Source organism: Balaenoptera acutorostrata, chromosome 12 (assembly GCF_949987535.1).
Source record: "Balaenoptera acutorostrata chromosome 12, mBalAcu1.1, whole genome shotgun sequence".
Lineage (NCBI taxonomy): Eukaryota > Metazoa > Chordata > Mammalia > Artiodactyla > Balaenopteridae > Balaenoptera > Balaenoptera acutorostrata.
The window spans coordinates 33,040,959-33,066,513 of record NC_080075.1 but is presented as its reverse complement, the minus strand read 5'-3'; the positions used below and the strand labels follow the sequence as shown (position 1 = coordinate 33,066,513).

Here is a 25,555-nt window from a genome sequence, read left to right as displayed (position 1 = left end):
TGCGGGCCAGCAGTGGTGGGAAGTGAAGCTGCGATACCCGGATTTATATGCTCCTGAGTCATTCCTAACCAGCTCTGCCTGCCTCCCTCCGCTGCTGACTTTGCAGAAGCGCCCCGTCTGGGCTTTTCCCCTCAAGGCTCCCAGGCGCCAGTCTGCACCCCCATTCTCCCTCTCCCTCAGCACCAGCCTCTGCCCTCCCCTCAGGCCCATCCTCCCCCTCTCCGTGCTCCACTGTAGCCCCAAACCCTAACCTCTGCCCCAGTGTCACAGACACCTTTCACCGGCCACTTAGGAGGGGGTCAGGGGTTCCTTCTCAGCTTTGCAGAGAAAACATCCTTGTGACCCATGGCTGACTCTTAATCCCAGCCCCAGACGCTCTTAAATAACAGGAGGTCAGGTAAGGGAGGAGGCTGGGTCAGTGTAAGCAGGTGTTTGCAGGTCAAAGGAAGGGCTGAGGTGACTTTCTGCCCACTCGGGACCTCACACCTGGCATGACAAGAAAGGGATTATAGTGGAATAAAAAATATATTTGGTCTCAGTTCAGGTCCCTAGAACAGAGCTCCTAAAACCCTTGGAATTTTCTGAGCGACAGGAGTGTTTTTGTTATTCAAAACAAACCCTTTTCAACAACACTTGAGTTTATGCTAACAAGGGGACTGAGAATGACCCCTAGATAGCTTCTAGATGGGAGATAGTCTCAGAAAGACTAAACTCTCACCTCTCTTACTGGGTTACAAAAGCTCATAAACACCAAGAGAGATTCAAGGAGTTTTCAAGAAGTTTCCTGGCTGGTGAACGTGCCCACATACTAGAAGGGCATTGCACCCCACCTCCATGGGTGGTGGACAGAGGGTCCCATGGGACAGAGGGTCCCGTGCTCCCAGGCTCCTTCTGGACCTTGCCCTCTATACTTCTTCATGTGGCTCTTCATTTGTATCCTTCATCATAAACTGTAATAGTAATTACAGTGTTTTCCTGAGTTCTGTGAGTCATTCTAGTGAATTATCGACCTGAGAGGGGTCATGGGGTTCCCCAGATTTGCCGTCGGCTGGGCAGAAGTGTGGTTGCCTGGAGAGCCTGCTTGCACGTGGCATCTGAAGTTGGGGCGGTCTTGTGGGACTGAGCCCCTAACCTGTGGGGTCTGTGCTAACTCCAGGGGTGAGTGTCAGAATTGAATTGAATTGTAGGACACTCAGCTGATGTCAGAGAATCGGTTGCTTTCAGAAAACACCACACATCTAGTGTCAGAAGTGATGTCAGAAAATACCAAATAGGACCCAACGTAATCCAAGACCTCACCTCAAGCTGACTGCATCCGTGCTCCCCTCAGCTGATCAGGTTCAGGACCAACTCAGAAGAAGTGGCGGGGTGAGCCAATGTGCTGCTTTACAATGAGATCTGTGACTCCCAGGAGGAACAAACACTGCGTCAGGGGGTTCCTGCTGCTTGTGGGCCGAGACCTAGGAGAGAGCCATCCCCATGGAGCTGTGCAGCCCCAAGTCCCCACCCCCCATGGGGGTGACCAGCTGGACAGAATCAATAACCCCAATGGTTGGTCAAGGCAGCCCTCCTGAAGTCAGTTCTGAGGATGACGGTAGATTCTCGCTCCTCGGTCTCCCATCACTCCAGATGGTTACAATCTTATCGAAATGGATCACATTTTCTTTATCTCATGAAAATCTAATTACGTATTTGTCCCCTATCTCACCAGCGGGCCATTTACGAGATGTCAGTTACCTTGCAAGTGGCTTGTTCCATCCAAATTGTGTTGATTTTTCCCATTTTCACCTTCAGTCCCTACATCCTATTCCCACAGTGTTTTCCCAAATGCTGGAGTCAGCCTCCCATAGGGCCCCGAGCACCACCTGAGAAGCCCGCCGTCCGGCTTCCGTCGTGGAGAAGCCACACTGAACATGCCTCCTCCTGCGGCCAGGCCAGGAGAGCAGCTTAGGTCCAGCAGGAGCCTGTGTGATGGACGGCCACTGTCAACGCAGCCACAGACAGCCGGGAGCACAGCTCGTCGGCAGGGTGAGGAGGGGAGTGCCTGCCTGCACCCAGCTCATGATGCCATGGCAGTGTGTGTGTGTGTGTGTGTGTGTGTGTGCATGTATGTGTGTGTATGTGTATATGTGTATTGTGTGATATATGCGTGTATGTGTATATTTGTATATGTGTATATTTGTGTATTGTGTATCCATATGTTGCACATATAGATATGTGTATGCGTGATTATGTGTATGTGTATGTGTGTGATATATATGTGTATGCATATATGTATGTGTGTATACGTGTGTGTGCATGAGTATATGTGTGCATGATATGTATTGTATGTGTTTATGTGTGTGTGTATATGTGTGGTGTGTGTGTATGTGTGTGTATGTGTATGTGTTTATATGTGTATGTGTGTGTATATATGTGTGGTATGTGTATATGTGTATGTTTGCGTGTGTGTGTGCGTGTGTGTGTGTGTGTGTGTGTAGAATGCAGAGCCTCCATCCACAAGCCTGCTACCTCCTGGCAGTTGAAAGCTGAGCAGAGAGGAGAGGACACAGGAAAACGTGAAGTCCGTAACAGCGCTGCCTGAGACCCCAGGAGTGTCCAAGTGGGAGGGGAGCTGCCAGAGGTACCCCCCAAGAGGCCTGTAAGAGGCCCAGGGGAGCAGCAGAAAAGAAAGGGGCTGCCTTGGTTTCTGTTTCCCCACATACAGGAAGGGCCCACGTCAGCCCACTCAGGAGCTGTTTCCTCCTGGGCCTGAGAAGCTGAGAGAACCTCAAAAGCAGAACTTTGGAGAACCCTTGCTCAGCTAGAAGGGCGAGGTCTGGGCCAGGAAGGGGCACAGTCCTCCAGGCTTGATCAGCAGGGCTCCTCCTCTCACCCCCTTCCCTGTGCCCAATCCCCTCCCCACTCCAGGCTCCCAGCTCTTATTTCTCCCACAAGAACGTAATCTGCCAGCAGGAAAGAAGCACCAGGTTTCTAATCCTTGCCAAGAGGTTTCTCTGTTCTCTGGCCAGAAGAAATCAAATGGATATCTTATACATTAACACTTAGAACCACTCATTGGTCAGGACCTCTCACAGGTTGGTTGTCCCTGTCTCTGCTGAATGGTACAGGACCGTCCTCCTAGAGTTGCAGACCCTTAGCTTCAGACCCTCCAGAAGTTTTTGATCCTCCATATCAACCCCTGACAACACAGGGTGATCAGCTGGGAGTGGCTGATCCCGCAGTTTTGATGGAAGGAAGAGACCCACGGCTGCAAGCAGGGCCCTGGGCAGCTGTGAACTAACAGTCTCCCTCCTTCAGGCATCCCTCCCGGGATTAGTCTTGAGAACCATCCTGCCCTCATACTCAGTCTTCTGGCAGGGGTGAGGCTGAGCCCATACCCAATTCCCAGGATTAAGCCTATGGCTCGATCAACATAACCCATCTCCCTGACCTCCATTACTGCTTCAGGGCGGAGCATGCGACCCAATGCTGGGTTTTTGTTGAAACTATTGGAAAGGGGAAATTCTTTCCTCTGAAGTTACAGAGCTGTGAGGTTCTAAGCTTGGAGCTACCCAGATCACCACTGGGGAGAGTCTGCCTGGCATCAACACCAAAGCAGAGGCAGCCAAGGGCAAGGCTGGAGGGAGATAGCTTTGTGGCATGATGTGAGAAAGAGAAAAAAGGAAGGAAGGAAGGAAGGAAGGAAGGAGGGAAGGAGGGAGGGAGGGAAGGAAGAAAGGAAGGAAAGAAGGAAGGAAGGAAGGGAGGGAAGGAGAAGAGAGGGGAAGGGGAGGGGAGGGGAGGAGAAGGGGAGGAAGGGAGGAAGGAAGGATGGAAGAAAGGGAGAAAGAGGGAAAGAAGGAGGGAGGGAGGAACAGAGGGAGGAAAGAAGGAAGATAGATAGATAGATAGATACATGGATACATAGATACATAGACAAATAAAGCATAAAACAGAAAAATAAAATAGTATGTACCTGTTCACAAGAGCTAGGATCAGTCAATCAGTAAGAGAGGGTTAAATATTTTTTCTCCTCTTCTTCGTATTCAAATACAAAAAATATAGATTTTTCAAGAGCATTTCATTGCAGCATTCAGAGAAGGCATGTCAATCATTGTTAGCCTGCAGAATCAGAAAAAAAATAATACTATAATAAAATAAATACACAAGTTGGATAAGATAAAATTCTCACCCATCCTTGGCTCCCAGCTTTCCAGCTTATAATGGAAACAATCCTGGAATTTCATTAGAAATATTATCGTGTCCATGACCTGAGGAGTTAAGTACTTATGATGCCCACCCCTCACCTGAGACAAGGACTACAGCTCTGTCAATGCTGGACTTCTTGGTTAAGGACCCATTGCCAGCAGAAGGGCAGGTACCCATGTAGTGACCTCACTGGAGAAGTAAGCCCTGCCTGCGGGGGTAAGTGAGCCAAGGTCACAAGGCAAGGCAAAGCAGCAGCCGTCCCAGTTTCCTGAAGGGAGGAGGGCCTGGCAATGTTACGCTGGTTGGTTACAGAGTGGGGCACAGACTCCAAATAAAAATACATCCTCACTGACCCAGGCTCCTTCAGTTTGGAGAAAAAGCAATGGGCAGGGTCATGGGGGCAGGTCGTATCACAGGATACACGTGCACAGGACCCAGGAGTGTCAGGAGGGCTGGGCTGCATCTAAGGTGGTTCCAGGAACCTCAGCAGCCAGGCTCTTGGGCCTTCACTCTGCTGCCCTCCCCTCTGTGTCTCGCCTATTCCCTCCTCTGCACCATTCTCTTTTCTCTGCCAGATATATTCCTCGTGTACTTTGCTTCTCTGCCTCACAGCTTCTGCGTATACTTAGTTTCCGCAGGTGCCCCCATGGTGGCCCCTCCAGCATTTCTCTAACTCAGGGCCTTTCCAACTCAACTTCTCTCTGTTAACTGCCTCAATCCCTGGGTATTTCCAAGTTCAAATTCTTTCCCAGAGAAGTGGTCAGAGAGACCCATTCATCCCTTCACATCACAACCAACCAGAGATTCCTGGCCAGCCTTGGTCTTATCGCTTCCTATTTAGCCCAGTGGTGAGTGTCTTAGTCAATTCAGGCTGCTATAGCAAAAACATCACAGACTAAGAGGCTTACACAAGAGAAATTTATTTCTCACAGTTCTGGAGGCTGGGAAATCCAAGATCAGGATGCTGGCAGACTCAGTTCCTGGTGAGGGCTCTGTTCCTGGTTTGCAGATGGCTGTCTTCTCATTGTAAACTAACAGGATGGAGAGCAGACAGAGAGAGGCAAGCTCTCATGTCTCTTCTTTTAAAAAAAAAAAATTTAGTTATTTACTTTGGCTGCACCGGGTCTTAGTTGTGGCCCGTGGGATCTTTGTTGTGGCATGTGGGATCTAGTTCCCCAACCAGGGATGGAACCTAGGCCCTCTGCATTGGGAGCATGGAGTCTTACCCACTGGACCACCAGGGAAGTCCCTCATGTCTCTTCTTATAAGGGCACTAATCCCATCATAAGGGCTCCACCCTGGTGACTTAATTACCTCCTACAGGCCACATCTCCTAATACCATCCCAGTGCGGGTTAGGGTTTTAACATATGAATTGTGAGGGGATGCATTCAGTCAGTGAGGGAGGCATCTCCTGCCCCAAATAGTACAAGATGGCCAAACACATGACATCTGACACTGGGCAGATAATACTCACGGCAGTTTACTAGTCACATACAGTCACAGCCCGGAGGAGGACACTGCATACCATGCAGGGCCACATGGGGGTTACACCCAGGAACAGAGGGAACCAGCAAGAGCCGTGAGAGGCCGGCTTTGCAGCAACAAGAGGATAGTGTGGCCCTGGTTCCTGCAGGAGGATGTGATTGGCTTGTTTGAACAGTTTCTGGACTGGCGGGTTAGCGGAACCCAGTAGGTTGAAAACTGGGTGGAGTGCAGCTGGTCCAGTTAAGGGGAACTGGCCAGGTTGGGGGACATATCTGTTGAGAGCTGGGGAACTCAAAGTTAGGCTTTTGAGGCCCTGTAAGCCTCAGAAAATATCATAGCAATAAGTGAAATTTTAGGCCTTACAACGCAAGCCTCTGAATCCGCTGCCCTGGTGACAAGTGCCCACCTCAGGGAAGAAGCTGGAGCGTGGGGCAGGGTCACATGCTACTCAGCGTGGCAGCCCAGACGTGGTGACTAACACGCCAGGCGTGACAGCAAGATGGAGAGCAGTGTCATGTTTGGACACACAATGGGATAGTTCCCTAGAGGCAGCCCTGAGCCCACAACTTGTATCTCATTTCTACATCAGCTTGTGCTATGAGCACATAGCCGACACTGGGAAGAAATAACATTCTCCCGTAACTTGCTACTTCGAATTATGAAGAGTAGGAACAACCAAGTATTTCTTAGAGAAGACATAGATGCCTTCCATGCCCGCACAGTCCACCTCTGTGAACTTGCCCATCTTCACTTCCCTGACGCCCCTGCCCCCTCAGACCTCAGATGTCCCTGGAGCTGGCCTACAAATGCTCCCTCGTGGACGCCATCGCTGACTGCCCATCCCTCGTCCATCGCCATATTTTAAAAACCCCAATTGCCCCATGTTCCTTCAAGTTTCCTCCTGATGCCCCTGACCTTAGCCCCGACCCCTTTGCACCCAGAACACCATGCTGCTGGTCACAGCCACTGAAGGAAAATGTCCCCTCCCCAGGACCCTAAAGAGGGCACCTAACTAGGACCCCAAGGAGGGGAGGGCCGCTCTGCTGAGCCCACCCTGCACTCACACCGCACCCTTTCTGCTTCCTCTCTGCTCCTCTCCTGTCCGGTGCGGGCCTGGATTCCTGCCTCGGCCCCTGGATGGGGGATTTGGACCCAATGTCTATGATCATGGTCTCTGTGAAGAGTGGGAAACCTGACGTGTCTCCCCATCGGGAGCAAAGCCGGAGAACAAAAGATGGTCCATGAACATCTGGGAGGAAAGACCACCAAGAGGGTCGTGACACTGCAGACACTGCAGTCCTAGCTCTGCTGCATTTCAGTAAAAGCCAGAGATAAGTACTGCTCATATTTTATGGCATTTCTGGGGCTGGAACTTTCCTACTCTCTGTTGTTTTGAACCCCCAACTGTTTCCTGAGGACACCCCAGAACTTCATGTCCAGCAGAGCAGATGTTCTTCCCCGCACATTCACCTGTACCCCCAGGAAGAAAACAACATGAGAGACTGGCCTTTTCCCAGGCAGAAGCTCAGAGGTGCCCTCTTCACTGAAGGCCCCTTCCCCTGCGCTCTGGGGAGAGAGGAGATGCAGAAGAAAGAGGAGGGGAGGCAGAAGGGCTCGGCAGACAGACTGGGTCCCAGGGTTTAGCGAGTGAGGGGGAGGGAGAAGCGCATGGACACTGGTCCAGCTCTAAGGAGACACATTCCCATGTCAGCCCCAGATCTGAACCAGTCAAGCCCGTCCCAGGGAGGAAGGGTCTCAGATCTCAGAGGATGTGGATGAAGGGGGCCATGGGTACATGGCATGAACAGGGTCACCAAGAGCAGAGCTCTTTCCACTGAGAACACAGCCACCTCAGCAGGCAACTGGGAATTCTGGGGAATCAACCAGAAAAGCCCTGAGTCTCAGTCTCCAGACAATTGCTTGGGTGGTCAAAGCAACTTTCACACAGTGAAGCTGAGGCTTCTCTGAAGGGATGGGACGCCCCAGGGTGCTGCCCCAGATTGCAGGTTCTGATTCACCTCACTGGGTGAATTAGTGAACTGCTAATCCTCTCCACCCTCAGCTCCCATTTCAACCCAAGATCTCCTTTCCATTTCAGCTGCCTCTGTGGGGTCAGAGAATTCCTAGCCAAGGCAGATGGACTCCCGGCTGCCTTCAGGACAATTTCGAAGCAAGAAAAATTAAGGTTCAAAATCACCCTGGAGTATGAAGGAGAGAGCCGCATTTCCTTGAATTCAACAAGCATTGGAGTTTAAAGTTTGAGCTTGGGGGCCAGTCCTGCCATGGTTCTGATGGGATGTAGGCTCGTTTACAGATAAAAGGAAATTCATTGGCACAGGAGGCATCATTCCATGACTGCAGTGAGGACATCTTTATATCGGCACAGTGTTCATCGTTCCCAGTGTTGTTGGGTTCACCTGGAATCCAGAACCTATCAAAGGAAAAAAACAAAGAAAAACATATTTCCAATGAATAACTCAGAGATTTCAACCCCAGCTTTGGTGCCGGGTGATAGCATCGCAAGTTTTTCCATGCCTGAGAGGAAGGGGACCTGTGATCTGTCAACCTCTGAGCCTGCAATCACCCCCCAAGTTAGGTCCACACCAGCCCACAACTCTCAAGGCCCTACAGGAACCCACAGTGCAGAGACCTAGACTTAGAACGAGGTCCCTGCCAAGTCTGGGTGGACGGCCATGCTGCCAAACCCCAGAGGGCACCGAGAGGCCATGAATTTGTCCCCAGTTCCACAGCCAATTAGTGGCAGAGGTCAGCTAGATCTCTGTTCAATGCTCCTGCCGCCCGAGGATGGGGAAGAATCACAAACCCTGTGGTCAGTAGGAACTATCACTCCACTCTTCATGCCCTGGCCCTGGCCCAAGAAAGTCAGTCTGGGAAGGAGGGTTCTCGGGGCTTACTTCGCACTCTGGACCTTGCTGAACAGCGAGTCATCCACCCAGTACCAGTACCCCTCACTCCCTGCTTCGCTCAGGCCGATCCAGTAGAGAAGTCCGCCTGCAGTCCTGTAGAGAAACTCCCGCAGAGAGACAGAATGAGCAGAGGTGCTGCCACGACTCCGAGTTGGAGCATCTGTCTCTCTGGGTGTCCTTCACCCATCCTCAGCGACAGCCCCTGAACCCACAGACACAGGGTTAGGACTCTAGACTCTGACTCTAGAGCCCATGATCTCACCTGCTCTGCTAGCCCACCTCTAGATGAAAGGAGCTTGTTCAATATTCTGCCTCACCAGGTAGGGGACTTCTTGGGTTAGACAGTGTCATTAATACTATTCACAAATATTTCTATTTTCTGGGCACATGGAAAGATTGTACTACCCTGCCCTCTTTGAAGCTACAAATACTGCATCATTTGTTTGGCCAATGAAATGTGAGCTGAAGTGATGTCCGTTGCTTCCAGCAGAAGCTTTAAGAGCCAACACACAATGTGCCATGTTCCCTTTTCTCACCCCAGCAATTGTGGAAACATATGTTGAGATGAAATCTCCTTTGACCTAAGCCCTGAGTAACCACAGTGAGCAGAACCCCTTGCTGGCCCTCATTGGACATGCAGTGTACAAGTGAGAAGTAACTCTGAAGAATTACTGATATTTGGGGATATTTGTCACTGCAGCATAATCTTGCCCATCCTGCCTGATACAGCTACCAATACACCCCCTCCCTAGAGCCCACAGGACAGCACTCACCTGTTCAGTCTCTGAGGTCACTGAGGTCAGGTGTGAATCCCTGGACCAGCAGAACTGCTGGGCACTGTACCAGGTCCTTGCGATTTGAGAAAAGTAATAGAAGTTCCCCCTGAAGTACTTCCAGCCTTGAGAAACCATCTGTAGGATGTCATCTGGAGAACAAGAGTGAAATATGTACTCTGGTGTTCCTGTTTTCTCTGGTGCTGGCTAGGTGGGGATACTTGAGTGGGATCCCAGAGACAGAGTGAATGGGGCTGGGCTCTGGGGTCTTTGGGTCCTTGTGTAGGAGCTTGAGGACATTCCCTCAGATCCTGAAAGTCTGACTGAGATTGGTAGCGTCTCTGGGCTCAGAGAGGGGAGAGTGAGAGAGGCTGAATCAAGAATATGTCTCTCTTGTGGGGAGGATTAATTTTCCATTGGCCATCACAAGTGTCTGAGCCCCTGGGCTCTAGGTAGAGACTAATGGAAAATGGCTGGCTTTGGATCAGGACAAAGAGACTCCCTAATGCCTTCATATTCTATGCCTTGGTGTGGGAACCCTGGCTGGTCCCTAGTGCCTTCTCTCCTGAACAGCCCCTAAGCCCTCCCCAAACCCAGTGCTGAGCCCTCTCTTCTTAACTTTCCAGCCATGGCTGCCCTGCTCCTCTCCCGCTTCCCTCCACACACACCAGCCCAGTGGTGTCATGCCTAAGATTGGCAAGGTCCCACGGGCCACTGGTCAACTTGCAACGTTCTTTTCTGAGTCACTTACTTTGCTGTTGGAACAACTGGCTGGTATTCTCCAAACCTCTCTGGAGTCCCCGGACCTTTGCGTTTAAAGCACTGGCTTGATCCAAATCTCTTTTTAGCTCCGGGATTTGGGCATTGAACTTATCGACTTCTTCCCAACTACTTGTTAGCATCTGCAGCCATGCACTGGCTTCCTTCACGCTGGTTTCCAACCTCCAGATCTGAGAACACACACGATCCAGGCTGGCATTCACCATCTGGACCTAAATGCCAACTGCCGCCACACCACCTCTATTCCTCTTTATTTCAGAACTCAGGGTGCTGATGTTGTCCACACGACCTTTCAGCAACTGGGCATTGGTCTTGACATCTGATGTTGTGCCCATAAACCAGGGATCTGGATTTGAGAAAGTCAAGAGGTCAGCCAAGGGGATCCCCAGGGACTGGAGTGGGGGTGTTGCCAGGGTAGTAAAAGGAAGGAGAGGGAAGGGATGGGCTCCAGCTTCCCAAGGAGCAGTTGCCTCCCCTCCACTCATTCATAACGTATTCATTCAACAAACATGCGATGGGCACCTTCCATGCACCAGGAACTCTGGTAGAGGCAGATCATGCAAAGATCGACAAAACACGGCCTCCGTGTTAGAGGCTCTCACAGGTAAGCAGAAGAGGGGGTTAGAATCCAGTTCTAAATTTTCTTTGCAAGTTCACGGTGCATTTGGTAAAGGGATGCCTTCAAACACCCCTTTGTCATACTTCCCACCTCCCTCTGGGCCGCACGGCTTATGACTGCCCATAAGCCCCTCGCGGCTATGGAAGGGAGAGCCTATGCAGACTTCTAATCTGGAGGTGATCTCTTCTCCAGAGAATACAAAAAGGGAGAATTACGAAACCATTTCTTCTCTTCCCTTGTCCCACCCCCTGTCACACTCTGTTCAGGCCACAGGCTTAGGTGCCATAGAGGAAACCAAAAGTAAGCCAAGTGGGCTCAAAGCAGAGGAGACCCTGCTCAGACCCTCCAAGTCCAAGACCAAATATGTCCCGAGGCCTTGAAGGGAGAGTGCAGATGTTCCCTCCACCTGCTTTCTGGAGACCTAATGAGAGGAAGAAGCAGCAGAGGCCATGAAGCTTGGCAAAGCCAGAAGAGGGAGAAAGATACATCACACATCCAATGAAGAAGTAGGAAGTCTCCCTTGCCATGACCTTTGTCGGAGCAGGAGAGTGAAGAAAAGGGGTCCTGTGGGGCGGGGGGTGGGGCAGTGATCCCTTACCCTAACCCTAACCCTAACCCTAACCTGTTGGCCAGGTTCTCCATCTAGTCAGTTGGGGCTGAGGATACAGTTGGGACACCATCCCTTGTGGGGTCAGGAAACATCATGCTCACTGTTGGGGGCTACCCACAAGGCTCTGAATCAAAGGGACACGAAACTCAGAGAGGAAGGAGGAAATGACACAGGATGAAGATGGGCGAACATTTCTTGGTGACAAAAGAGCGTGTCCTAGAGCACAGGCATGCTGGTCCCTGCCCTGAAAATCTCCCCAGAATTGGAAAGGAAGGGGCAGCAGCTGATCTTACTGGGGACGGTGGGGGTGTGGAGGTGGGAGGGGACTCTCTGACTGCACGTGGAAAGAGGGGAAACAAGGCAAATGAAAAAGCCAGAGGCAGGAGAGACCACCAGAGAGCAGGGGAGAGAGGGAGCCGACCGGCCGTGGGGAAGGCTGGAGCCCAGATGGAAGCTGAGGACTTACAGAGAATGGCCTGCAGCAGGACGGAGGCGGCCAGGACCAGCGTCAGGAAGATGACTGCAGCCCGGACTGTGAGAAGTCTCCCCAGAACCAGAGATGGATGCGTCTTGGGAGGAGGCTCTGCAGGAAGAAGAGGAGAGCGTTCGTTGGACCAGCAAACTGTGGGTTTGGGCACAGAGCCCTGAGCAGATTCTGCACCCTAACCCTCGTGGCACAGGTGCTCCCAGCCAGCTCTCTCCCCAAAGTCCTTTTATCTAGAGGAAAAGGGAAGTGACCCCCAGAAGTCATTTTGTTATCCCAAAGTTCCCCATTCCTGGCTTAAGCACCTAGGCTACAGCTTGGTCCTCTCCTCAAGGGCCTGAGCTTTCAGGAAGAGGCCATTTGTCACCTTCTCCGGGGGTCTATTACATGGGCACTATAACTACCTTGTCCTCAGGCTAACCGTTTTCTCTTATAAGACGGCTCTCATCCATCTTCCATCCTGCCATCCATTCACCCCACAAATACATATTGAATGCCTTCTAGATACCAGGCACTGTGCTAGGACTGAGCTGAATAACTGACAGTCCTTGTACTCAAAGGGCTCACCATCTGGTAAGAAAGACAGACCTGAGCAAATAAATTACAATACAGGGTGATAAGCATAACAGTAGAAGAATATGCACAGTTCAAGGGAAGTACAGAGACTGGAGTAATTTTAGGAAGTTCCAGGTAGAGGGATTAGCATATTGGAAAGTATGGAGTGCCTGGCGAATTATAAGTAGTTTGGCACTGTTGGAGTATAGAGTATCAATATATGACCTGAGCAGGGAGGGCTTGGGTTAAGGAGGCACCTGGGGTCAGATCATAAAGATCCTTTTCGGTCGTGTTAAGGAGCTTGAACTCTGGCTTATAGGTGAAGGACTTTAGGCAGGAGAGAGACAAGGACAGGAACACTGAAGAAAAATCAGTCTGATCGTGGTGAGGAGCAGAGATCAGGGTGTGGGGAGTCTGGAAGCAGGGAGACCAGTATGGAGACCACTGCAGTAAAATATTCTACTTCCGTTTAGGGCATCTTAGATGATATAGTATCCCTCTATAAAATGGGGCTTGGAGATTCAAACTGTAAGTGTAAGATTTGGCTTCTCCTCTGTGCTTCCTGCATTTGTGAGGGTCTCAGACAATGTGGGGAGGCTCAGCAATAACAGACCAGGAGCTGTTCTTTCATTCATGGGAGATGCTCAGGGCAGAGAGGAGCTGATCTGGGGCTCCATGACGGACTAAGTTTTCTCCTGGGAAGCTTCTCACACTTGGAAGGAGTCTGCCAAATCTGAGAAACCTGGTATATAACAGATTCTAAACAAATATTTCTTGGAAGGTAGGAAAGAGAGGAGGGAAGAGAGGAAGAGAGGGAGGAAAGGAGAAAAAGAAGGAAGTCAGTCCAGATAATTGGATGGATTGATGGATGGATGGATGAATGGATAGATGGATGGAAGATGGATGGATGGAAAATGGATGGATGGATGGATGGATGGATGGATGGATGGGTGGATGGATGCAAGATGGATGAATGGATGAAAGAGAAATGAATGGAATAGTTGATGGCTGATCATGACTCAACTCTGAGATTCCAGCCTGTGGACTGGAATCTGTCTTCTAGAAGCTACTGCATCTTTCTATGGCCTCCAGCAGTTCTCATTCATTCCCATAGTAAAGGCATGAGGCAAGTGTGGCTTTAAACCTTACCCAACAATGCATAACAACTCTGGCCACAGGACTAGAAAGCTGACCTGGCTTCGCTGACTCTGAGCCAGTGGAGGTGGTTGACACGTTGGTGTCAGGGACCAAGGTTGGAGGCTAAATGATCGGGGCCAAGGAAATAGCTATCTTTACTTGCAGAGGCTTCTGCTGCCTTTGATATTTGAGAGGATCCCACCTCCCTCTCTGACCAGTTCATTGTACTTACAGACCCCTTGCTGCTCCCCTCTCCAGGCTGAATAGGCCTCAGACTAGAGCTGTTTCTCTAACTGGTTGAGGGAAACCAGAGAAGACTCCACACCACCCTTTCCAAGTGTTGGGAAGGAAGCTGGGTCACAAGGATGGTGTTCCATTCATCCTGTCTCATTTCCTCCCTACCCACATAACGTCCAGGCCTGCTGTCTGCTCTAAGCTTTGACGTTGGCTAATCCCACAAACTGAAGGCCTCACTCCTAATTCACTGCCAGTCTCTGAATATTTATAACCACGCCTGTTCTCTTAAAGCTGCTCACCTAGTTGAAGAGCCTTGGTTCTACCAGGGCTCAGAAGGAGTCAGAATGTTCTGTTTCTGGGCTCTCATGCTTGTTACCCAGTCTAATCCCAGGATCACCTCAGCCCTTCTGCTCCTGGTTCCTGGCCTCACATCCACGTCCCAGGGCCTGGGGATGGAGAAGAATCCAAGTCACTTTAGATTCTTGGTAGAAAGCACCACTGGGGTCCTGGTCTCCTCCTGAGGCATTTTGAGGGAGAGCAGCTACCACATAACATCTTGGAATGTCTGTCCTCTTCCCTCTCTGTTGAAAAGTTGACTTTCCCCAACTTCTGCTGTTATGTAGCATGAGTGATTGGTAGAATGCCCATGTGCCCTCCCAGTGGTCCCAGGAAAGGATCTGGAAGCCTCGCCAAGCTGGGAAGGGACTCACTGCGTAAGATGGGACTGGGCTTGGGGGGCATTTACTCCAAGTGATGGAAATGGAGGCTTCAGGTAGGTGTTCTGCTGATAGCTGGACAAAAGGCTGATCCAGCATGAGGAAGATAGGCAAGAAGCAACCGCAATCCTGTGGGCCCTCTGGGGTTTCAGAGATGGTTTCTGTAAAAGTCCCAACCATGAGGAGTTTCATTTCCCACTTTGCAGGGAAGATGTGGGTCATGAGCTATTTTCCTCTGGCCATGCTTATCCGCAGGTATTTCCTGAGCAGTCTCCCGTGCATCCCTCTGGGTGCTCTATGTGACCCCTGACCTGACAGCCCAGAGGAGAAAAGACCAAGTAGGAGGTGGGTGCCTCAGCCTCACTTTCCAGCCAGGAAGGAGGGCGATTCTCCCAGACATTTAGGTGATCCCCGCTCTTCCAAACAGAGGAGGAACTTTGGGCCAGATCTAGAGTGACCAAAAACCACTGCTGTGATGAGAGAGAGGGAAGTTAGTGCTCATTTTTCTGTTGCCTCACTGCCATGCTCCTGGGGTTCTAAGGTCTCCTCTGGATAAGGATGGAGGAAGGAAACAGTTTGGCCACTTTCCCTTCTCTGGTTGGGACTCTCCTTATGCTTGGAGGTAGACCATAGGCATAATCAATGGGAGTGGAAAAGAGACCCGGGCTGTTTGAAATGCCCCAGCAGTGCTGGGGGTCATCTCCAAGGAGTGGTGATCTGAGTCCCTCCATCCAAGGCACAGAGGAAACTAGAGTAGACAACAAACCAGGGAGAGGGGTTGGGGGAGGATGGGAGGAATGGAGGGGAGGGGAGAATGAAACGAGAAAGGAGACAGTTACGACAGCTGGTCAGACGGATCCACAGGCTTCATAGGGGACTCCTGTATATAATGTGATGCAGTATTTGACCAGCAGATCCCAGATAACCAAAGAATTCCATGCCTCCCTCTGGATGGGTGCCCTGGGAACAGGGGATAGGGCAGAGAAACCAAGAAGAAAGAAGTGGTAGGTGGGGCCCTTCATCCATCCTTTCCTCTAGAATGCCTGCTCTGCACCAGCTGCAAAGAGAAAGAAAACCATGGACCCTGCCCTCAGAAACAGTGCTTCTCTTGGGAAAACATGGCATCCATCATCCCAGGGAGAAGGGGAGACTTTCCCAAGACCACAGGGGGCCTCCCCAGCTCTCCCTTGACCCTGGGAATGAGTCCCTCTTTTTTAGAACGTTGTGTGAGGGCGGGGTTTCTCTGGCACAGTGACAGTGGGCTAGACCTCCGTGAACAGGCAGTTACGTCTGGAGCCATCATAAATGATGTGGTGTGGATACGGGGGAGCCGCCTGGCTGCATGGAAGGACCACTGTGTGCCAGGCAGAGGAGGCTGCTCTGAACTATCCGGGTCAAAGAGCCCTTGCCTGTGTCCTTAGTGAGAGGGCAAATTCATGGCAGGAGAGTAACAAAGGGCTCTTGGGAAAAGTATGCATAGTTTCCTTTTGTATCTTTTATTTCTTTATTAATGATATTCATTATAGAAAAAAATCCAAATGAGTGAAAAGAAAAAAAAATTATCTACCATATAGAAAAAAAAAGCTGTACACACAGTTCATTCTTCCTATCTACATGTATGTATATATACATTTACATCTATATCCATAGCTATACCTAACTATAACTGTGTATATATTTATATAAGTATCGAAAGGGACAGCTCCTGTATCTTTTCCCCAGCATCACTCCCATCTCCATTTCTGATATGAAGAGTCCCCCTCCTTTGGGAAACTACGCCCCCTTCTCACCCCCCACTTTGCTTGGCTCAGAGCCAGTGTCCACAGGTTGAGTTTTCATCACAACCCATTACTCTGACATTGAGTCTTCTGCCTCCTGCTTCCACTTTTAAGGCCTCTTACATTGGGTCCACCCAGATAATCCAGGATAGTTTCCATATCTTAAAGCCAGCTTATTTATTTATTTAGCCATGCCGCAAGGCTTGAGGGATCTTAGTTCTCTGACCTGGGACTGAACCCACACCCTCGGCAGTGAAAGCACCGAGTCCTAACCACTGGACCACCAGGGAATTCTTAAAGCCAGCTTATTAGCAGCCTTAATTCCACTTTGCCATGTAACTTAATGTACTTCCAGGTTCTGGGATTACGATGTGGACATCTTTGTGGCCATTATTGTACCTACCACAGTTCCTCACCATATTAAGTTAGGGTAGCCTTAATAGAAATTTTGGTATATATCCCTGAAGTTTGAGAGATAAAGAGTCTGGTACTTGACACATGAATGAAAGGTCTAAGGCCTTCAGTAGGTGATAGTAAATAAATAGTAGGATGGGACTTCCCTGGTGGCACAGTGGTTGAGAGTCTGCCTGCCAATGCAGGGGACATGTGTTCAATCCCTGGTCTGGTAGGATCCTACATGCCTCGGAACAACTAAGCCTGCGAGCCACAACTGCTGAGCACGCATGCCCTAACTACTGAGCCCACACACCACAACTACTGAAGCTGGCATGCTCTAGGGCCCACGTGCCACAGCTGCTGAGCCTGTGTGCTGCAACTGCTGAGGCCCGCGTGCCTAGAGCCCATGTTCTGCAACAGGAGAGGCCACCGCAATGAGAAGCCCATGCACCGCAATGAAGAGTGGCCCCCGCTCGCTGCAACTAGACAAAGCCTACAAGCAGCAACGAAGACCCAATGCAGCCAAAAATTTTTTATAAAAGTAAAAAATAAGTAAATAAATAGTAGGATAAACAAACTGTGGTACTTCTAAACAATGGAATATTATTCAGCACTAAAAAGAAATGAGCTATCATGGTACTGAAAGAAAAACAGATACATAGATCAGTGAAACAGAATTGAGAGCCCAGAAATAAACCCACACATATATGGACAATTAATTTATACAGACAAGCAAAGAACATACAAGAGAAAGAATAGTCTCTTCAATAAATGATGTTGGGGAAACTGGACAGCCACATGCAAAAAAATGAAACTAGACCACTATTTCACACTACACATAAAAACCAACCCAAAGTGGATTAAAGACTTGAATGTAAGCCATAAAACTCCTAGAAGAAAACATAGGCAGTACACCCTTTTTGACACCAGTCTTAACAATATCTTTCTGGATATGTCTCCTCAGGCAAGGGAAACAAAAGCAAAAATAAACAAATGGAACTACATCAAACTAAAAATCTTCTGCACAGCAAAGGAAACCATCAACAAAATGAAAAGACAACCAACTAAATGGGAGAAGATATTTGCAAATGATATATCTGATAAGGGATTAATATCCAAAATATATAAAGAACTTATACAACTCAACACCAATAACAAAATCAACTTGGTTAAAAAAATGAGCTGAGGGCTTCCCTGGTGGCGCAGTGGTTGAGAATCTGCCTGCCAATGCAGGGGACACGGGTTCGAGCCCTGGTCTGGGAAGATCCCACATGCCGCGGAGCAACTGGGCCCGTGAGCCACAACTACTGAGCCTGAGCGTCTGGAGCCTCTGCTCCGCAACAAGAGAGGCCGCGATAGTGACAGGCCCGCGCACCGCGATGAAGAGTGGCCCCCACTCGCCGCAACTGGAGAAAGCCCTCACACAGAAACGAAGACCCAACACAGCCAAAAATAAACATAATAAATAAATAATAAATAAAAAATTTTAAAAAAAAAATGAGCTGAATAGACATTTTTCCAAACAAGACAAACAGATGGACAACAGGCACATGAAAAGATGTTCAACATCACTAGTTATCAGGGAAATGCAAATCAAAACCACAATGAGATATAACGTCATACCTGTTAGAATGGCTATTATCAGAAAAGCAAGAAATAACAAGTGTTAGTGAGGATGTGGAGAAAAGGGAACCCTCATACGGTATTGGTGGGAATATAAATTGGTGCCGTCATTCTGGAAAACAACATAGAGATTCCTCCAAAAACCAAGAATGAAACTATTATATGACCCAGCTATTCCACTTCTGGGTATTTATCCAAAGAATTCAAAATCACTAATTCAAAAAGATATATGCACCCCTATGGTCATTGCAGCATTATTTACAGTAACCAAGATATGGAAACCACCTAAATGCCATCAATGGATGAATGGATAAAGAAGATGTGTTATAAATATATATACAATGGCATACTACTCAGCCATAGAAAAGATGAAATCTTCCCATTTGCAACAATGTGGATGGACCTTGAGGGTATTATGCTAAGTGAAATAAGTCAGATGGCGAAAGATAGATGCTGTATGATTTCATGCATACATGGGTGAAAAAAATAAACAAAAACAAGAAAAACAAAATAAATGAATAAATCAAACAAAGAAAAACAAGCACATGGATACAGAGAACAGAGTAGTGATTACCAGAGAGGAAGGGCCAGGAGGGAGGGTAAAATGGGTAAAGGGGGTCAACTGTATGGTGATGGATGGAAATCAAATTTTGGGGGTGAGCACACTGTAGTGTATACAGAAGTAGAAATATAACGTTGTACATATGAAACATATAATGTCATAAACCAATGTTACCTCAATAAAAATAAATTTTAAAAAATGAAAGGGAGGAATATAAAAATAAAATTAAAAATAAAAATGTAAGCTAACTCTAGAAGTAATTGCATGCTAAGAAATTTTTTTTTAAAACATCAAAAATAAATGTGTCCTGGGACTTCCCTGGTGGTCCAGTGGGTAAGACTCCACGCTCCCAATGCAGAGGCCCTGGGTTCGATCCCTGGTTGGGGAACTAGATCCCGCATGCATCCCACAGCTAAGAGTCCACATGCCGCAAATAAGAAGCCTGCATGCCGCAACTAAGGATCCCATGTGCCATGACGAAGATCCCACGTGACACAACTAAGAGCTGGTGCAGCCAAAATAAATAAATAAATAATTTTAAAAAATAAAGAGTTCTCAAACCTTTTCAAAAAAATAAAATTAAACTAAATTTGTCCTGGCTACATGTAAAGAATGAAATTAGAACATTCTCTAACACTGTATACAAAAATAAACTCAAAATGGATTGAAGGGCTTCCCTGGTGGCGCAGTGGTTGAGAGTCTGCCTGCCAATGCAGGGGACACGGGTTCGAGCCCTGGTCTGGGAAGATCCCACATGCCGTGGAGCAACTAGGCCCGTGAGCCACAGCTACTGAGCCTGCGCGTCTGGAGCCTGTGCTCCGCAACAAGAGAGGCCGCGATAGTGAGAGGCCCGCGCACCACGATGAAGAGTGGTCCCCGCTTGCCGCAACTAGAGAAAGCCCTCGCACAGAAACGAAGACCCAGCACAGCCAAAAATAAATAAATAAATAATTTTTTTAAAAAAACTACAATGAGGTACCACCTCACACCGGTCAGAATGGCCATCATTAAAAAGTCTACAAATAACAAATGCTGGAGAGGGTGTGGAGAAAAGGGTACCATCCTACACTATCGGTGGGAATGTAAATTGGTGCAGCCACTATGGAGAACAGCATTGAGTTTCCTCAAAAAACTAAAAATAGAGCTACCATATGACCCAGCAATCCCACTTCGGGGCATATACCCAGACAAAACTATAATTTGAAATGATACATGCAGCCCAATGTTCATTGCAGCACTATTTATAATAGCCAAGACATGGAAGCAGCTTAAATGTCCATCAACAGATGAATGGATAAAGAAGGTGTGGTACATATATACAATGGAATGCTAGTCAGCCATAAAAAAGAGTGAAATAATGCCATTTGCAGCAACATGGCTGGACCTAGAGATTGTCATACTGAGTGAAGTTAAGTTAGACAGAGAAAGACAAATATTATATGATATTGCTTACATGTGGAATCTAAAAAAAATGGTACATGGACTTGGTGCGAGACCAGCACTTCTCCCTCCAAAACATCCACCCCCATGTTTCTGCAAACAGGAGGGTCACCCCACTGGCGTCCACCAATGGTTCAAACCTGGTGCTCCACCTGAGGCAGGGAGGGGGGTCCAGGGAAGCCTTTTGGGGTAGGGGGACTGGGTAAAATGGTCCCAGGTGGTTGGGGGCATTTGGAGAGTCAGAGATAGGACAAGGGCCTAGGAGGAGGGGAAAGAACCTCAATATTGCTGTCACCATGAGAGGGGGTATCTGAGATGCAAAGGAAACAGGGAAAGACAGGAGAGAAGCGGCTGCTGGCAGGAGGGGGAAGAGGACCACCAGCATCTTTAGGGATGTTCTCTGTGAGAAACAAGCATGGGGGATAAATTAAAGGGCTCTGAGGTGACATCTGCTAAGGACGGTCTTACCCAAAAAACAACCCATGTGCTTGATCCTCTGAACTCTCTGAGCCAACACTGTGTCAGTACCCCTTTCAGAAGTGAGCACCTCAGAAGACCTATATAGACATTTCTCCAAAGGAGACATATAGATGGCCAATAGGCACATGAAAAGATGCTCATCATCACTTATTATTAGAGAAATATAAATCAAAACTACAACGAGGTACCACCTTACACCGGTCAGAACGGCCATCATCAAAAAATCTACAAACAGGACTTCCCTGGTGGCGCAGTGGTTAACGAATCCGCCTGCCAGTGCAGGAGACACAGGTTCGAACCCTGGTCTGGGAAGATCCCACATGCCGTGGAGCAACTAAGTCCGTGCGCCACAACTACTGAGCCTGCGCTCTAGAGCCTGTGAGCCACAACTACTGAGCCTGCACCCTAGAGCCAGTGAGCCACAACTACTGAGCAGGTGTGCCACAACTACTGAGCCTGCACTCTAGAGCCTGTGCTCCGCAACAAGAGAAGCCACCACAATGAGAAGCCCGTGCACTGCAACGAAGAGTAGCCCCCACTCTCCGCAACTAGAGGAAGCCCGTGCACAGCAACCAAGACCCAGTGCAGCCAAAAATAAATAAATAAAATAAATAAATTTTTTTAAAAATCTACAAACAATAAATGCTGGAGAGGGTGTGGAGAAAAGGGAACCATCCTACACTGTTCGTGGGAATGTAAACTGGTGCAGCCACTGTGGAGAACAGTATGGAGGTTCCTTAAAAAAACTAAAAATAGAGTTACCATATGATCCAGCAATTCCACTCCTGGGCATATATCCGGAAAAGGTGAAAACTCTAATTCAAAAAGATACATGCACCTCAATATTCATAGGAGCACTATTTACAGTAGCCAAGACATGGAAGTAACCTAAATGTACATTGACAGATGAATGGATAAAGAAGATGTGGTATATTTATATGTACATATATATATGTATACACACACATATATATATACACATTGGAATACTAGCCATAAAAAAGAATGAAATAATGCCATTTGCAACAACATGGATGGACCTAGAGATTATCACACTAAGCGAAGTCAGACAAAGACAAATATCATATGATACAGTTTACATGTGGAATCTAAAATTATGATATAAATGAACTTATTTACAAAACAAAAATTTCTCTGTCTGTTATTTTCACAGACGTAGAAAACGAACTTACGGTTACCAAAGGCGAAGGGTGGGGGAGGGATAAATTAGGAGTCTGGGATTAACAGACACATACTACTATAAAATAGACAAACAACAAGGACCTATTATATAGTACAAGGAACTATGTTCAATATCTTGTAATAACCAATAATGGAAAAGAATCTGCAAAAGAATACATATCTCTTTGCTGTATACTTGAAACTAATAAACATTGTAAATCAACTGTACTTCATTAAAAAATTTTTTTAATAAAATCAATTTATCCTTGGATTCAAAAAATAATGTAAAAAGAAATGAGCCATCAAGCCATGAAAGGACAGGGAGGAAACTTAAACGTGTATCACTAAGTGAAAGAAGCCAATCTGAAAAGGCTACATACTGTATGGTTCCAACTCTATGATATTTTGGAAAAGACAAAACTATGGACACAGTAAAAAGATAGTGGTTGCCAGGGGTTATGGGGGAGGGAGGGATGAATAGGTGAAGCACAGGATTTTTAGGGCAGTGAAACTACTCTGTGTGATACAGTAATAGTGGATACATGTCATTACACATTTGTCAAAACCCATAAAATGTACGACAACAGGAGTGCACACTAATGTGAACTATGGACTTTGAGTGATAACGATGTGTCGAGTAGGCTCATCGATTGTAACAAATGCACCGCTCTGGTGGGGTGTGTTGAGAGTGGAACAGGCTGGGGGCGCCCTCTAGAGGCAGGGAGTATGTGAGAACTCTCCATACTTTCTGCTCAATTTTGCTGTAAACCTAAAACTGCTCTAAAAAATAATCTACTTTAAAAGAAGGGGAGGGACTTCCCTGGTGGCACACTGGTTAAGAATCCATCTGCCAATGCAGGGGACACGGGTTCGAGCCCTGGTCCAGGAAGATACCAAATGCCGCGGAGCAACTAAGCCCGTGGGCCATAACTACTGAGCCTGCACTCTAGAGCCCACGCCGCAACTACTGAACCCCGTGAGCTCTAGGGCCCACGTGCCACAACTACTGAGCCCACGTGCTGCAACTACTGAAACCCATGCACCTAGAGCCCATGCTCTGGAACAAGAGAAGCAACAGCAATGAGAAGCCCAAACACTGCAAGGAAGAGTAGCCCCCGCTCGCCGCAACTAGAGAAAGCCTATGTGCAGCAACGAAGACCCAATGCAGCCAAAAATAAATAAAATTTTTTTAAAAAAAGAAGAAAAAGGGGAGAAAATCTAAGGCAAGAAGCTTTAGCTAACTACTGCGTTGGGACAGCAGAGTGGGGAAGAAAAGCAAAATATAAAGATGAAATCTCTTCCAGAGTTTGGTGGGGAAAAAATGTGTGTCAATGGACCAGACCTGCCGCCACCGTTCCCTTCCACCCCCGCCCCCCGCCCTGCACCCTCTCCCTGTAGGAAACTCTTCTTAATTGATTGAGAGGGACTGAGCCAATATGGACGACCTGGATGAGTATGTGGCAGGACCACAGAAAGCAGGCGCTGAGGTCAGGCCATAAGCAGACAGCCTGTGCAAGAGGAAGGCCATTGAGAGACCTGGGCAATGCAGGTCTCCTGAAACCCCCCAAATGCATGCCAAGGAAAATGAATTGACATTTACAATATGCTGCGTCCAGAGGCATGAATACCAGATTTCAACTGTTCCCATCAAGGAAGACCTTTCTGACACCTATAGCCAAGCTACAATTTGGGGGTGTGGTGGGTAGAATGAAGAAGAGAGAAAGGAGGGGAACAAGATAAAAGCCAAGCCCTCCCCCCAACATCTCATACTGGGGAAGGGTAGAAACTCAAATCTGATGGGCATTTGCCCTTTTGTGATTTTTTTGACTCGATTTTTTGATTATATTAATATGATTAGAAAAGCTATAACACCTGCCTGAGGTTCCATCCAGGGTGAAAAAGAACAAGAAACGAAAGCAAGTTTGAAGGGGAATCATAAAGTTATTGTCTAACTAGTCCTGCTCATTCAGTAAACCACTTACTGAAGGCTAGTTAACTTTTAGGAGTCCCCAGAGCTCTAGAGACCACAGACCCAACATGGGGCAAGAATCACAGCTTCTTTCATCCACCTGCGCCCCCAGGCTTTCTTCTCAGGCTCATCCAAAACTTGGCTGCGTAAACAACAAGGACCTACTGTATAGTGCAGGGAACCATATTCAGTATCTTGTAATAATCTATAACGAAAAGAACCTGCAATATATATATATATGTATAACTGAATCACCTTGTTGTACACCTGAAACTAACACAACATTGTGAATCAACAAAAAAAAAGAATATATGACAACTGTAAAAAAATAAAATAAAATAAAATACATATGGTTTTGTTGTGATTCACCATGCTAAATATACTGATTATATAAATTATTGTTGACTATTTTCCTTCCCATAAAAAAGTCTATATATTACTTCTTTTTTTTTAAAATTATTATTTATTTATTTTTGGCCATGTTGGGTCCTCATTTCTGTGCGAGGGCTTTCTCCAGTTGCGGCAAGCGGGGGCCACTCTTCATCGCGGTGCGCGGGCCTCTCACTATCGTGGCCTCTCTTGTTGAGGAGCACAGGCTCCAGACGCGCAGGCTCAGTAGTTGTGGCTCACGGGCCCAGTTGCTCCACGGCATGTGGGATCTTCCCAGACCAGGGCTCGAACCCGTGTCCCCTGCATCAGCAGGCAGATTCTCAACCACTGCGCCACCAGGGAAGCCCTATATATTACTTCTAATGGAACCCTAGTATTCTATTGTATTATATAGCTATAACAATTTATGTAACCAATTCTTTATTAGTAAACAATTAGGATGCTTTCAGTTCCTCATCACTATAAACAACCTCACAATGAATATCTTTCAGTAATATCTCTGTGTTGTATCCATGATTATTTCCTTAGGATAAATTCCTATAAGCATAACTGCTGGACCAAAACATGTATTTTTTTAAAAAAATAGATTTTTTGATAAGTTTTGACAATTATGCTCTAGAAAGGTTTGAATATAATAGAACAAATCATTTCTCCTGGACCCTCATCGACAGTGGGAGTGAGTAATTCTTTTCTTCTTTTGTACCAATATGATAGTCAATTTTTATATTGCATTTTCTTGATAGCTAGTAAGATTACTAAAGACTTCACATGTTTTCTCTGACATGTGTTATTGTCCTTTGTGGATGGAGTTTATTATTATGATTGTCTTCATTTGTAAGCATGCTTGAAATATTAAGCATATTAAACCATTGTCATATGCTAAGAAAACACACAAAAAGACTTAGCTATGATGGAGAGCCACCAGTTACGGCCATGAACAGAGAAAGGACAAGAGGGGAAAATGGGTGCAGACTCAGCCTTTGTGTAGAAAGGATGTCATGAAACATGCAGAAGAGAATCCCCAGAATTGAAAGTGTCCCCTTCACCACACTGGTTAGGAGTTAGCACTAGTTAACTAGATACTAGTTAGCACTAGTTAACTAGTCAGCAAAGAGGACTGAAGAACTGAGACAATGACAACAGCATAACCGTGGCACATATTTTATAATTCATTCATCCATATTTCCCACTGCTCCTGCCCAGGGACCCCTCCCCCAGA

At 47.5% G+C, this 25,555-nt stretch overlaps 1 protein-coding gene across 1 annotated transcript; it reads right to left on the bottom strand.

Annotated features, from left to right (window-relative positions):
* Window positions 1–7,871: 7,871 nt before the first annotated feature.
* On the bottom strand, window positions 7,872–12,323 carry CD207 (CD207 molecule). Its single transcript, XM_028164864.2, is given in 6 exon segments — window positions 7,872–8,109; window positions 8,594–8,709; window positions 9,379–9,530; window positions 10,130–10,504; window positions 11,854–11,970; window positions 12,293–12,323. Coding segments are annotated over 6 exon segments (1,029 nt in total).
* Window positions 12,324–25,555: the final 13,232 nt, after the last annotated feature.